This window comes from Echiichthys vipera, assembly GCF_963691815.1.
Source record: "Echiichthys vipera genome assembly, chromosome: 10".
Taxonomy (NCBI): Eukaryota; Metazoa; Chordata; class Actinopteri; order Perciformes; family Trachinidae; genus Echiichthys; species Echiichthys vipera.
In genome coordinates, this window is record NC_139835.1 from 20,356,303 (window position 1) to 20,372,358 (window position 16,056).

A 16,056-nucleotide genomic window follows, 5' to 3' on the forward strand; every position below is an offset into this window, starting at 1 on the left:
CCTAAAAGTTATCTTTGGAAAGAGCAAGCTGGGAGAAAGTGTATTCGTTGCCCTCCCACATATTGCGGAAGTGTGTGTGTTTGTGTGTGTGTGTTGCAGGAGTACTTGTGCGACTTTTTGTGGGAAGATGAGCTAAGACAGAGGGAGATGAGGAATGCTGTGGTTACCTTGGCGTTCAGTATTGCGCAGGAAATGTGACACTTTTGTTCGCGCACATGCAGAGACACACACACACACACACACACACACACACACACACACACACACACACACACACACACACACACACACACACACACACACACACACACACACACACACACACACAGACAAACTCGACTGTGGAGCTGTGAAACCACTGCACAATGACCCCCAGCTGTTGTGTGTGCAGAAAGCTGTTATCAGGGGGACAAAAGTACTGACTCCATATGTATGTGGCTCAAGAACACCTCCTCAATCTTCTAGCATTTTATATGCACCAATCAATCACTTATACATGCCCTGTATGAAGACTGAATAGAGATATAATAGATCAAGTGCTCTGCATACAAAACACAGTCTTGATTATGATGTTTACCGACACGCTGCGCAGTAGCCTTGAGCGTGTGATGATGCTGTTTATAAATGCTAAGTAGTTATGGGCCGCTCAGCAGCCATACAGAGGTCCACCATAATGGTCTGAAGTGCTAGGTGATTTATGGAGAACTGTGGGATGTATTCAGCCTTCTTCTGTACTTTCAAACTTGCTTATCCAATCTCCATCTCATTATCACTGTGCCCAACGCTCAATCAACAACTCACTACATCTCCACTGCAATAAATTCACTTGAGAGAGTCAGTCTGACTTGGCTAAGCATTTGGCCCAGTCCTACACTTAATAAATCTCCTAATTTATTGCACATGGCCACATCGACTTCGTCTGAAAGGCTGAATGTGAAGTGAAATGATGCAAATTAACTTTACGTGTAGTGTGTATGTTTGCACTGGTGTATATTGTGTCCGCAAGAGAGGGAGACATTACACACAGCATCATGCATGCCTAGATGCAAACTATGTGTGTCATTACTAAGAAGCGCAGCTACTAAAACATATCACACTGGCCGGGAAATATCACAATCTGCCACAGTAGAAAGATGATGCTGTTGACCCGTAGTATGTATTAAATCTATTGCGGTGAGATCATGTCTCATTTTCAAATCTGTATCTGTCGAACTCTCATGGTGTCATTTATCTTTCCACCCCAGAAAAGAACCCAACAAATGTCACGTTGAAGTTCACCTACATTGTTCCACACAGTGGTGATATTAACTCCTGTCACGGTATCGTCTATCTTCTTGCGCTTTTAGGAGTCCCTCTGAAGCCAAGGAAGGAGCTGGTGTTTTTGGAGCAGCCAGCAGGTCAGCTGGAGATCCGCTGGTCATCCAAGTTCAATATTTCAGTGGAGCCTGTCCTCTACGTGGTGCAGCGCCGCTGGAATTATGGCATCCACCCCAGTGAGGACGATGCCACCGAGTGGCAGAATGTGGCACAGGTAGGAATTTACACTGCACCAACTCCAAATAATGAATCATGTCAAGATGAAAAGTTTCTCTCTTTAGATCCCATCAAATCCTATGACCTGAATGATCCTTTTGATCAGACATTTGGGATTTGCATCACTAAGAAATGTCAGCTTCACAAGTCTCGGCGTGCCACATGCTACAGCTGTGAAAGTGCTGCAGTGCGTTGACAGACTGTTGCACACGGTTGCACATTCCTCACAGTCACAGTGTCTTTGAAAGTTTGGTAAAGAGAAACACACAGATGACTGATGTGGCAGCAAACTCACATGGGGCTGTGACCCTGCGTGAACCCTGACCCCTGTGGTTTTCTCTCCCCCCCATCTGTCCCTCAGACTGCAGAGGAGCGCGTCCAACTGGCTGACATCAGAGCCAGCAGATGGTACCAGTTCAGAGTTGCTGCGGTCAACGTCCACGGGACCCGCGGCTTCACTGCGCCCAGCAAACACTTCCGCTCCTCCAGAGGTGTGTGTATGTGTGTGTATGTGTGTATATGCATGTGTGTGGCCTGTTTGACACCCACTTCCCTCCATTTGTTATGGTTAAGACCTTGGAAGACAGGTGGAGTCTTTGGGAAAGAGTTTTTAAAACCTGATTTGACTTCTTATCTGACCAGACGAACCATGTATACGAGGTGATTTCGAGATATTGTGTATTTTCACCTGGAATTTGTAACTTGCATCTTTTTTGAGGATTAAAATATGTATATGTAAGTTAGGCCAGAAGTGTGTCCTAAGCCGTTCAGCCTCATGGCTCAACACAGCAGCAGCAAACTGATTGACTGAAATATGGTTTGTAAAGCCAAGTATACATACCGTATATCACTGTATCATCTCATCGTTCCCACTACTTAGATGTGTTCATTTAAAACTTTATCCAGCTTTTAAACCTTTTGAATTATTTTCTTAACCTTAATTGTAAATACGCGCTTCCCCTCCACAGCTTACACACATCTACCCGGTGAGGTAAAGAATTCATAATTCATGCTGATGCCAAGTAGAGTAATGAGGAGGGACTGGGTGTCGCAACCAGATCTTCATTTGTATCTTCAAAGGAGGGGTTTCCCCCTCTTTACAGTCATATAAAATGTAATATGTCTGAATTAGTCAGGATATTGCAGGTTTCAAATGAATGCAAGTGTTGTCTTGCTTCCAGAGGGAGTGACGCAACCTAGCCGCGCTTTAGATCTTTGCCACAGATTAGTGAACAAGCTCTGATGGCATCCTGTACCGCTGCTCCGCTCCTGTACCCTGCACTTTCAGTGTTGAATGACACTGAATAGCAGTGTTGTGCTACATATGGCATTTGTTAAAGCAACGGACAATTATTGTGTGGTTCCCAGGGATTACAGATTTGCGAATATAATGTGTCGAGATTGAATCAGGTCCAGATCAGATACAGTGTGTTTTGTTTGACATGTAGAGGCAGAGACATGTGCCTGCCAGTTCAGCCTCACGAAGCCCCGAGTTCAGTGTCTGTTAGGGTTGGGTAATATGTTGAAATGCTTCAACCGGCCACCATCAGCGCAGCAGCCGGCGAATACAGTTTCTCTCTTTCACTGAACTAAGACTGCCTTTGCCTTGTTAACTCGTTGTAAAACGCGCTTGAGTCAAACTCTACAGAAAGCTCACTCAAGCTGTCTTCGTTTGTCTCCCACGGTTCACGCAATCACCAACTCTGGTTTGGTCGAAATAAGTTGGATGTGAAAATATGCTGGCTCTGTGGTCTCTCTCTGCTTTTGCCTTTGCATGGAGCCGTGGCTCTCACCTGTTCTTCAGAGTCAAATTATCAAAATAAAATGACAAAAATCTCCAAAAAACCCAACAACAGGCGATGTAATGTATACGTTCAATCGCCCAGCCTTAGTGTCTGCAAATTATCTTGTGTAAAATAGTGTCTGCATTGGATTGATGACTTGCACAGTGCACTTCAACATACTTTACCAAACTTGTGTTATTTATTAATTAATTTATATAAAGTTATGTTTAGCAGCGGAACACTGGCAGAAGTCCCTAAGTACTTCCATATTCTGCCAAATCCTGAAAACCTGTGCCAAATACAAAAAGTATTAGTGTGTTTGGTGGCGTGTGTGTGTATGTGTTGACCTTCTCTGTCAATCCTTCGTCATACATTTACTCCCCAGAGGGTTCTGGATGGCTGTCAGACAGAGCCAGACACCAGGTGGGAAAAGGATCCTCCTGCAGGGATGGAAACCGATCTCCAATCAGGCCAATCAGTGCCAGAACGCTGATAGATTGATGGGAGCTGTCATGGATTTGATGAGCTCCTGGCCATTCTGTCATGCCATTGTTATTTATATAGAACAGCCATATCATCTGATTGCAATTTTGCACTACTATACTTTGTTAGGGCAATTTGTAAGACCTGACTGCTTATTTATCTTGCGCAGCCAACATCAGCTGGTATGGAGAACCGATGTGTCCAATTGTGTTGTTGGATTGGATTAAATGTGTTTCAGGTGGGAAAGGGCAGGAAGAGGGGAGAGCCAACAGGGCTGTGGCGTGAATCATTTTCTCATTACAAGGCTATTCCCTCTGGTATGGCGTCTGGCATGTGAACCCTGCCTCTCCTCCTGCACCAGGCTGACATCAGCTGGGTCACAGTGCATATGGACGGGTACAGAACCAGCTTTAATCTGGACACATACGCATTAGTTAGAGTACAGGAATGTTGAGTGTGGAGCCGAAGTGAGCAGCATGTGTTTGTTAACCCCTGACCTGTGCTCTCGGTCCTGTGCCGAACGCTGTCATAGACGTGACATGACACATGTCATAACATCTCATGGCAGTTTGTCAGTGAACGACTAATTACTTTACACAGTGTCATACTGGCCCCCCTCCTTTACTGCAATACTAATCCGCAAGTGGTGAAAGGTGTCTTGGCCTGTAATGCATTCAACCTGAAATTATACTTGCCAGAAAACTGCCTTGGCTCAAGATTTGTTACATAAAAGAACTAGAGGCCGTCTTTATCTTCTGCTCTACATGTCTACACATTTCCCATAATCTGTTACCGCTCACTGTGTTGTTTCTTGTTGTTGCTATGTCTTCAGATCCACCCCCCCCTCCCAGCCCCACCAGTTTACGTGTCAGCAACGTGACGATGGGTAACGAAGGTCTGGTGACAGCCCGTCTCAACTGGACCTTGCCCGAGGAGCCTGATATCCCCATACATCACTACAAAGTGTTCTGGAGCTGGACTGTGCCCACCAAGTCGATGGTGCCATCCAAGAAAAAAAGGAGAAAGACCACCAACGGGGTAATCTTCTCACCCTGTCTCAGTGATGTGTTCTTTCTCTTCCTCTCCCTTTTCCTCTCTCTTAAATGACAGCGTCTTGTCCAGGATTATCTCAGCGTCTTCTCCTCTGGCTTCAACACATCACTGTAAATATTATCCATGCAGGCCTGCAGTGAAAGAAAGGATAAACATGGACTAGGAGTTGCATTTATTTATATATACTTGCAAGGCTATCAATCACGGACAGATTGATACAATGTGTTCTTTGCTGTTGTAATATACTGATGAAAGAACCCTTAAGCGCACTGTTAAGCTTTGGAAGAAAACATTAAGTGTGATAAATAGCTGTATTTATAGTTATAAATCATGATTTCAAGGTCTGTGTTTCTTAAATGTCTCAATTTGCATGGTTCCATGGCGGCGACAGCTGTGGACAGCTGGGTTGTCCGTCCCATTGTTGTGAACGCGATATCTCAGGAACCGCTTGGCGTAACGTAGGCACAGATGTCCACTCGGACTCAAGAATGAGCTAAATAGATTTTAGACGTCAAAGGTCAAGGTTAAACATCTCTCCCATTCTTGTGAACGCAATCTCGCCTTTCGAGATTTTCTTCAAATTTGGCAATAATGTCCATGTGGACTGAAGGATGAACTAAGCAGATTGTTGGAGGTCAAAGATCTATTACATTAATGCATACAGTAAATTAAAATGAAGGGGAGACGCAGTAGAACAGAACTAAACAACTAAAAACATCCAAGACACACTCTCTAATGATGAAATAAATATCACATTAAAAGGTAAATACCATTGATTGCAAATGTTAATGTTAATGGAACCGTTTAGTTTGCATACTGGAACAATTATTTGTTCCTGCCAGAAAGAAGAGTTTTCATGGCCCCTTTTCCGGGATTTCACAGACACAGCCTCTCACTTGTGATCACACAGAAATGATAAATACTTTTCGGTTAGCTTCAAAAGTTAGGACAACCAAGAATAATAGTTTTCTAGTATTACAAATTGGTGTTTGTTTTTTGCTTCTACCTAGAAATTGTGCATGGAAGTATTGGGTCACAGATTGAAGCAATGGGCCCATAAGCACAAAAACGGACCTTTCGATAATTGAGTGACTGACTCTTGTGGGCGTAACTGAATGAACTTGGCATTTAAGCGTTTGCACAACACATCCAGTAACATGTGACCTGATAGCACATACCTGTGGCTCAGTATCTGTGAAGAGCATTTCATTATAGACTCGAGCTGATAGACAGATTGTCTAGACAGTCCACACACACCTCTATAGAGTCTTCTCCTGAATTAGTGTATGAAATGCATAGCAGATGTGGTACAGAGGAGATAGAGGTGGGAGACACCAGACACCCATTGACACATGTACTACTGGTTTCCACTTTGGCACCTCGGGGCTTTGAAAGCAGCCTGCTGGTAGAGGAATGTCAAAACACGCACAGTCAATAACAAGAATTCATCAAGCTCACGCTGACGGTGGAATGCTGCAAGTCAAACAGAGTGAGGAAGCCCTGGGAGGCTCTGATAACACGGCTCCCTCGCACAACCCTGAAGGCTATCTCCTCGCCATGATACCTTCCCCAGCTCCACATGTGTTCTTAATAAACAGGGCTTTCCCACAGGCCCATGGTTGGACTGGGCTGAGCTGAGCTGGAACCATGACTGGGACTATGGCAGGGCTTTGAAAGGAGCCTCAAGTGACAGTGTGGTAATACACAAAAGCCAACATGCAAGTGTTTTGTGTTGTTGCAGGCTCAAAGCTGGGTGGATCTGGAGGGACTGCAACAAAACAGCAGCTACACTGTGGAGCTGCAGGCCGTCACATACTGGGGACAGGTGCGTCTGAAGAGCTCCAAGGCATCTCTCCATTTCAGCACCACCCAGAATAATGAGTCAGGTAAACATTGGTGCTAATTTTCTGTTGTTTATTCAGATGTCACACTTGTTTTGTGTTTATTTTAAGCACTGCTAAGGATGGCAATGTTGGTTGATATTCACTCCACAAATCCCGACTTAAGGTTGTACATTAGGATTTTTGCCTAGTTAATTGTCTTTTAAGCTTCTATCTATCAAAGAGTGAGTTAAAACAATGGTGATTGATCATATGACCCACTAATGAAAGCACTTGTACTTGCTTCTTTGCCCAGTATTCCAATATCTGTGTCTGTGGCAACATACCTGGGCTAGATGTAAATAAGCTGCTATGTTATTGAAGCTACTGACAGCGGTTGGTCTGGCGACCAAGATTGGCAGTTATGCAGCGTTCAAATGCAGTGCAAATGTCCCTCAACATCCCTCTCAGGATGAATTGTAGTCACTTTGGTCATCCCCTTACTTTTAATCTTGCATCATCAGGTCAAAATTTCACTTTGTCCACTTTATGACCAAATCCCAGATGAACTAATGGCATTAAAATACAATAATAAACTATAATATCTTTATAAGGTTCAATCGCATTTGGCATAATGTACAAATGGTAACTACTGATATTCCACTTCTTTATTACCTCCTTCTTTTCCATTTATTATTATTTATCAGTATTGTTGCTACTGACATTACAAAGAAATAACTGTGTTTCTGTTACCATGCTGGAGAGTTTGCCAGAACAGAGTCACTGTCTTAGCTACAGCAGCAAACATTTCTCCATTCTCTTCCCAGTCAAATCAGTGCTCAAGTCAAAGAAGGAGGAGATATCCGCTCTTGGGTCGACCTTGGCCAAACGGCCCTCTGGCCCTCTCGAAGTAGGCACGCCCTTCTACCAGGATGGCCAGCTGCAGGTCCGTGTCTACTGGAAGAATCGGGGAGGTATGCATTCTACTGAATTGATTTACAGTTTTGTTAGAATCTAATTAGAACCCCATCAATCACTATGACTCATGAACACCATAATAAAGTGTTATGACTGATGTTAAGTTACTCAAACAATGGAAGATTCATTTTTATAAATGTGGTATCAGATGGCGTAAATGAAATGAATGAAACAATATGTCATTTGTGAGAGCTGAGTAATGTGAGTGCTGCTCATATTGGTGTAAACCTGGACGCATGGACCGGTAGAGCGGAGCCACCGTTCAGTAAATAACAATAAACACACAGAGCCGGAGCCATGCGATGGGATTTATTGACAGCTGTATTTAATAGATCCTCGCCTTCGCATTAGCGTTGAAGCGGCCCATTTTGTTTTACAAGACCTGATGTCATGGGGAACAGAATCGGTCGTGGGTTGTGGCACCGCAATGGGTTAAAGCCCATAGGAATGCCTGTCCCAGCGGCAACCGTTCCCCAACCCTTGTGTTAATACTAGAGTGGAAATATGGAAACCTTGAAAGCTATGCTCTCAGGGTAACCTGTCAAGTCCCATTCACTGGTCTATGTTATGTTACTAATATATGTCAACGCCTAAGCCAAACTCCACATCTTAGAGTCAAGAATGCAAACCCTGGCTGAAGGAGAGGCCTGGTGATACACCAACTGCTGAATCAGTGAGAGAGAGAGAGAAAGGGAAGATAGAGTTGGCCCAGAGCTGTTAGTGAGGTTGGCCTGGGCTCAGAGAGCTGAGTGATGCTGACGGGGATGAAGCGTGGCTTGGGAATCAGTGTTGCAGTGCAGAGTTTATCCTGGTCCAGCTTCTTTTTCTTGTCTGCAGTGCTGTTCTGCCGTGTGTGTGTGTGTGTGTGAGTGTAGCCTTGCCACTCATTAGTCTGAGAGATGACCCTGACTTGGACTGTGACAACCCGTGTTCCACTACTGTAAACATACAGACATACAGATGGTCTGGAGAGTTGTAGTCTCTGGACATCTGGTTTGTTTGACAGAGAGAAGGGACAGGTTAACTGAACCGTGATTAAACTCTCACTCATTGTCTCTGTGATCCAAAGCAGCTCAACCTCTGGGTTGTCTCCAGCAGACGAAAGAGAAACCTTACTGTACACGAGCTCAGATAATATATCGCTGTCTGCCCAACACAGAGACAATAGACAGCAGTCCGGTGGTGGCGGCACTTCTGAGGCCCGCTTCCAGCCATGATTTATCAAACACCACAAGGTTCTGTTCTCTACCTGATTTCCATGTCCCATTTTTTGTTTTACATACCACTTCCCCTCTCTCTCTCAGACACGGCTAAGCATATCTTGTTTATTTTTTTTCCCGATTTCCCGGTTCCCTGTAATTCCTCTCTTCTGCTTCCAAAGAGCTCAGGGGCTCCAAGTGCCAGATCTGTGTCTGAGCCTTCAAAGGGCCCCTTTTATCTCCCCACTACAACTTAGGCCCCCGCCGAGGGGCGAACATAACATAACTCAATTATTAATCGGAGAAGTATTTCACATATCCAAGCGACACAGTTGAATGAATAATAAATCCAGTAACATCAGATGAGGGTGATGGGCACATTAACACTACAGTACAGTAACAAAGCGAGTGAGAGCTACTGTGTCCCAGCCTGACCAAGTCTGCTTCCCCACTGATGAGAATGCAAATCCCTTAAGATGAAGTTAGTTGAAGTTTGGGTTGGGAACTGGGCCTTCAGCGAATAAAAGGAAAGGTTTAGGAGACAGGAAAATAAATTTAATAATCTAATGTATGGATAAAGAAGGAAGTGCTTTCATGTTTCTTTTTTTTTTAATTTCCAGAGACATAAGTTATCGTGATAATCAATAATGGAAATAGTGATGATCAGATCTCAAATAGGGACTGTTGTAATCTGTGAGATACCCATCAGTTAATCATTTCCGCCTGTCGGATTGTCTTTTGATATCAGATTAATGTTCAGTGGGTGCAGTGGTGTTACATAACTAGGCACATTTAGTCATGTACTGTACTAAAGTACAGTCTGAAGATATCCAAGGCTGCTTTATACTTGACATGGCAAAACCCGCCCTAGCATACTTTCAAAGGTTGAGAGCAGTTTGGAGTTCCGTGTCTTACTAGGGAATATTTTAATAATTGATTAACTGGTTGGTTGTTTGGTCTCTAGGATGTAACATAGTCAAACACGCGCATTTAGAGCCAGCTTGTCCAAGCTGACATTGGGAGCCAGGCGGGGTACACCCTGGACAGGACGCCAGTCTATCTCAGAGCACATAGAGACAAACAGAGACAGACAACCATTCACACCTACAGGATATTTAGATTCATCAATTAACCTAACACATGCATGTCTTTGGACTGTGGGAGGAAGCTGGAGAACCCGGAGAAAACCCATGCAGACACGGGGAGAACATGCAAACTCCACACAGAAGGGCCTAGCACTAGTGTTTGTTACTGTAATATGATGACCATAAGGGCCATTCTGCTCCTTGCTACGCACTTTTTATGTCTAATATTTACATACATTTTGCTCATAGATTGCTCTTTACTGCTTGGTTGTGTCTCTGTTGTGTGATGTGACGTTCTCTCCTCTCGTCTTAACTTCCTTTCAGACCCCACCTTGAGTCGATACCACGTCCAGTGGATGCCGGAGTACTGCAGCCACAACGAGACCCGAGGACCGGAGAAATCTGTCACGCAGGTTAGTTTCCAGCAGCCGTTTCACACACCTTCCAAATGCAGAGTGCAGAGCGCAGAGTTATGGCTTGATCAGCAACTCGGTGCTATGCAAAGCACGTGTCTGACCTTTTTGTCTGATGCTTAGAAAGGACAGCTCCGCTAAAGAAAACAACTCCACTGAGTGAGCCTGGAGCCCTGTTGTGTTGAATTTGCAATGGGCAAATCACTGGCTGTTGTTTTGAATATAATGAGTCAGTCGTGTGGTCAGGCATGTGGTGTGTTGGCCAATAAAATGCATTTACTTAAACAATGTTTCCCGGAATGGGGGATCATTCACCTCCAACGGCCCCAGCGACGCATTCTGCGTTCGGCTTTCTTGAGAGTGTGTTAGGGTCTGGGAGAGTCTGGGGTTGGGGGTGGGTGGGTTAACTGCTTGGGCTCAGGCTGATACAGGATGGCAGAGGGCTGGAAATGGACACATTCTTTGGGGACCAGCGCTCCCGTTGCTAGGAAATATACATCCATTTTCTATAGATCGCTGGGAAGGATTCCAGGCTTGTGCTTTTATGTGCACAGCGCCTCATTCACTTTTAATCAAAGCTGTTTCATATCAGAGAGAGTATACACACACCCTCTCTCAAGGGACTGCCTATTAATGTAGAGCCTCTTTATTACAAATGCAGGATCTAAATCCACTAGTCAGCAGGATTTTTTTGTTTCCTCGAATGAGATGAGAAAAGCGTTTCTAGTTGTGAAGATCAATAGATGATTAAAGTTTGAAACGGGTGTAAGACTGCAGCACAGAATTCATTACCAGGGATTTACAGGCCATCCTCTTTGCAAATTTACACATAAATTTGCTTTGGTTGCTGCTTCCTAATTAAGTTGTGTTTATGCCACATGTGGAAGCTATAAAAAAAATCATTTATATTGTAAGTTGAATTGAAGGATAGTGGTCTAACCCCTACCATGTGAGTGTTCAAAGTGGTCCTGTAATATGGGGCATGTTCCTGAGGCCAGAGCGGGAATGTGATCTGCCCCAGTGCTGTGTATTTAATTATCTCTAGAGCTCCATGGGACCTGACCTGGGTGACATGTCAAAGTCATCAGGGCTGAATAATGTGTTTCTTGGCTCAGGAGAACTACATCAACCTCCCAGGCCTGCTGTTCTCCTGCAAGTACAAAGTAACTGTTCACATGCTGAAGTCCAAGAGACGCTCCAAGGACGAGAGCACCACCTTCCTCACCCCGTCCTGTGCTACCATCCGTAGCAAGACTCACAAACACATCCCCTGCCCGGGGGAGGGAGGTGAGTATTCAGCTGTTTGACACGTAAAGGGCATTTGGAAATCATCTGTATTAGTGTGGACACAGCAGTCAGACACTGTAGCATATTATAATCACAATGATGGACTAAATCGATATTCTCTTAAAGGAATAGGTCATCATTTTGGGAAATATATACGAAACCGTTTTTTTCACACAAACTCTAGACAATGTCTGATGTACAGTATTAGGTCTGGACATTGTCTGGAGCTTCCCTTTCTCACATGTAGTACACAACCGGAGATGCGGTCTCACTTTAGGTTTAGGCGAGACTTTGGTACCTGGGAAGAGCATGCAGCACATGACGCAGAGTCATAAACAACCAAGTCTCTTGCTTTTTCCTTAAATTTGTCTGATGGTCTTGGCTCTGGCCTTTACCAACAGAAGTTTCTAAATCTTGTTGTCTCTCCAAATAGACATGTTCTTTGCTGCCTTTTTGTAAATTACTCTCCATGGATGTTTGTTTTCTTCCTGGTTTTCCTCGAGAGGCCACTATCATGTCTGTGCGGTAAACCTGAATCTACCGCCAGCAGCAAGTTAGCATAGCTTAGCACAAAGATTGGATACAGCTAGTATGTCTCCGTCCAAAGGTAACAAAATGTACCAGCAGCTCTAAAGTTCACTATAGACATAAGAGTGGTATCAATCTTCTCATCTAACTCTCGCCAAGAACACAAATATGTTACTTTCCCCAAAATGTCAGACTGTTCCTTTTCAATAACCAGACCCTGATGGAGACCATCTTTCTTCTAACAGCTCCAGGGCTTCCAAAGGTGTTGGCTAAGCCGGAGAACCTGACTGCCTCTTTCTCCATAATTGAGGGAAACATCACCGGCAACTTCCTCTGGCGTGTGTCCAGGGTGGCTCCCCATCAGAGGATCACAGGCTTCCAGGTCACCTGGGCCGAGATCACCACCGAAAGCCGGCAAAACAGCCTGCCCAACAGCATCATCTCTCAGTCCCAGATCCTGCCTCCAGTAAGTCTACCTTTATTAAAACATGATTTGTTTTTTTTTTTAATTCTAACTCCCATAGTCATAGAGTAAAGGCTGATTTCAAATCCTCCAGATTTAATATGTTTCCATATCCCACCCATCCCAGGGACCATGCTGTCATATAAATTGTCCCTTGTAGTGGGAAGGTATGTTCTATTTTCAGCATTTCTTCTCACAGCATCTGTCAGAGGTGAAGGTAATTTGAGGATAACACTGTTGTGGCCTCTTTGCATGAATCTTGCGATAAGCGGTGGCGTGTAGACAGGCGCAGGGAGAGATCTGAGGAAGTGTTGTGTCCTGCTGGAAGTTCTCCTCCTCTACGTTTTCATCTGCCTTCATGTCTTCCTCTTTCATCCTCCGTGAAGCCGCTCTTTGACATAATCTGCTCCATCAACAACACGTTCTGCCTATCTGCACCTCCCAGGCTCTGGAGCTCATCTATAAATAAAACCACCCACCGCACACTTTATCAAGCTGGCAGCAAAAAAAAAAGGAAAGAAAAAGGAGACAGCGAGTCTTATGAAAACAAAGTCTTTGTTTTTGTCTGTGGCTTGTGCAAAGACAGCACTGCGGCTGATACTCCCCTGGTTTACGGCCCATTCAAATTCAAGTCCTGTCAAATTCAGAGACACATTCTGCTGTATTTCAACTGATTGTGTGTCTTCTGCTGCTCTCCTCCCTCACTTGGCAGGATCATAACTTGCTAGTTGTGTCCAACCTGCGACCATCAACCTACTACAGACTGGAGGTGCAGGTCATTACAACTGGAGGGGAAGGTCCTGCCACTGTCAAGACCTTCCAGACCCCGAACATATTACCAGTCATTCAACACCGTAAGTATGAAGTCACTGTCAGCTGGTGCTATGTCAAAACAACTCAAGGACTTTATGACTTGTGCCTTAATTAGCTTAGTTTATTTTACTACAAAGGGCCGCAGGTCGGAGTCGAACCCGCGGCCACTGCCTGAAGGACCCTCAGCCTCTTTACATGGAGAGATTTCCCCAACCACTCAGCCACTGGCTGCACCAGAGACATCATCTTTATAAGCATGTGCTCTGGTCTGTTTCAAGTGAAAAATCTCTAAAAACCTATTCTACGCAACCTGCCCTGAGCCACAACTCCTAGATTATGGAGCATAATTTTAATTATCTACTTAAACTTCAACATAAAGAAGGATCCAAATCTTAAATTAGTCTATCATACATGTATAATCAATACAATATTACACAATAAACATGTTTAGCAGCTAAAGAGTCCGACTTTTCCCTCATGAATTGGAGAGGAAAAAGCTATTAAAAAAAGGAGAGTGGATATTGATTTGACATTAATCAGGTTTCTGGAACTCTAAATAAATACCCTCCGCATCAACTTTATCAAGGGGATAATATGTGAATGTCTGCAGCTTTTTTCCTGCTGCTGCCAAATTTGCAAAAAAATCAGTGGTTTTAAGAAATAATGCGGTTCTTCTGCCCTATGACAGCATAATTTTTTACAGAAAAGAAACAATTGACACTGGGTGTTTAGCTCAGCAAAAAGAGGATGAAAAAAAAGTATTTGTAGCAAAACAAGCACATCTATACTGCATGAATGATCTGAATCTGATCAGATCTCTGATACCTGACAGATCTCTGATACCTTGTTTTTCTAGGATCCAGACTCCGGCAGCACCACTCTCACCACCAGAAGCCGTCAGTAGAGAGGCACTGAGCTGCAAGTCGAGGCAAACCTAAAAGGGAGAAGCACCAGTGGCTCTCTGCTCCTGTCTGTGAGGGAAGGAATGTGTGGAACCAAACAGAAACAGAAACACAGCGCACCAGACCATGAACTGACCCCCCCTTGCTCGTGAAATATGGGTCCATCTTCTCCAGGCTCCACAATACATCAGCTATTCCTTCTCAACCCCCTCTCCCTTGACTGATACATGTCAGCGGACGAGTAGGTCTGTACAGTGAAATTTATACTGCAAGGTCTCATATTCTGCGTTGGTTAGTATACAGCTCCCCAAACCCCCCCGCCCCAACTCATCAGGAAGTTCTAAAATTCTCTAAAAGACCCTTAATTAGTTGTGATCCAGCTCATCGTTTGACATATAAGCGAAAAAGTCAATTCCATCAGTTGATCAAGACAAGCAATTAGGGCATGGTTTAAAGAAAAACAATAACTTGATTGAAGATGGTTTGACATGGATGGTAGGAAATGCCAGAACTGTAAAACAATTGTTTATTCATGAAGAAAGAAAAGTAGAAATTCATCTATTTATTTTGTGTTACCCATTAAAGAGGCGCTTAGGCATACAGTCAGTACTGATGGATAATGTAACTAAAGTCATTGTTGTCTAACCCAGAATATTTCACATTGTATGTTGCATGTAGTACATTTGATTTTTTTGAACTGTAAATGAATTACTTGCTTCAAATTGAAAGCTTGTAATGGTTTTGCATGACAAGCGTTAGCATTCTGTTGGCATGAAAATAATGTCTGTGTTACCTCTTTTCAGTATGTTAGCAATATTTCATTAACAGATTAACAAAGAATTATATTGGGAGTAATACATAATGTTTATTCATGAAAGTATAACTTGTGTGGAAATGATGAATTGTACATGTTCTTGGCTGTAGAAATATTTGTCGTGGAACAGTCAGTGAATGTCTATATTTATTTATGTGTGTATTACAAAGTTTGGTTTGGATGTGTGTGAATGTGTATGTTTCGTGTGTTCTAGTCTCACGTTTTTGAACCGGCAAAAAAAATCTTGTAAAGACATTTTGTAAAAATGGAATTGTAAATACAGTCTTATGTTACATGTTATTTTTCCATGGTAGAAACTGTACAAAATGCTAAGTAATAAAATAATCCTTAACCAGTTCCCCTTTGCTGTTTGTTGAATAGAAGCTGCTGCGAGCAGTAAATAGACATGCTTCTCCTTCCAGGGCTTAGCTATTTGGCAGTTAATGTTGCTTATTTTGGCTGTGAATCCATCATGGCCAACTGTGTACAGCATATTCACTGATCGGTCCAGGAGTCTTAGACATGCGCTCTGCAAGTCCAAATAAACAGGTCATCTAGCTCAACAGCCCAAGTGCATTTACCATCACTGAGGTCGGGCACCCCTCAACATAATGCTCTGCTTCTCAGAGCACTTGTGTGTTTAAAAAGCATTAAATCCCTCCTCTGCTCAGCAGCCTTTCGCCCTCATAAAAAAAGTGGAAATATTTACAAGAAAATAAAGCTAAGAGTGACATTGTGAGAGTTCATCCTGTATGTGTGGAGTGTATGATTTTGGTGTTTAAAAACCGCAAGCTGAGCAGAGTATATGTAGTGTATCAGAATAGTGTTTAATGGTGTTTATATGTTTGGATATCATGTGTATCCAGGCAAGCTGACATTACATTCTTGTTAGTAGTAGTTT

At 43.5% G+C, this 16,056-nt stretch overlaps 1 protein-coding gene across 1 annotated transcript in view; it reads left to right on the forward strand.

The window, feature by feature from the left end:
• anos1 (anosmin 1) overlaps window positions 1-15,512 on the forward strand; it is a 40,786-nt gene extending 25,274 nt beyond the window's left edge. The window contains exons 5-14 of the mRNA XM_083921733.1: window positions 1,347-1,531; window positions 1,895-2,024; window positions 4,633-4,838; window positions 6,595-6,739; window positions 7,501-7,647; window positions 10,260-10,348; window positions 11,464-11,635; window positions 12,409-12,629; window positions 13,339-13,480; window positions 14,296-15,512. Coding sequence (XP_083777859.1) covers window positions 1,347-1,531; window positions 1,895-2,024; window positions 4,633-4,838; window positions 6,595-6,739; window positions 7,501-7,647; window positions 10,260-10,348; window positions 11,464-11,635; window positions 12,409-12,629; window positions 13,339-13,480; window positions 14,296-14,354 — 1,496 coding nt within the window. The 3' untranslated portion in view covers window positions 14,355-15,512. The remainder of the gene's footprint in view (window positions 1-1,346; window positions 1,532-1,894; window positions 2,025-4,632; window positions 4,839-6,594; window positions 6,740-7,500; window positions 7,648-10,259; window positions 10,349-11,463; window positions 11,636-12,408; window positions 12,630-13,338; window positions 13,481-14,295) is intronic.
• Window positions 15,513-16,056: the final 544 nt, after the last annotated feature.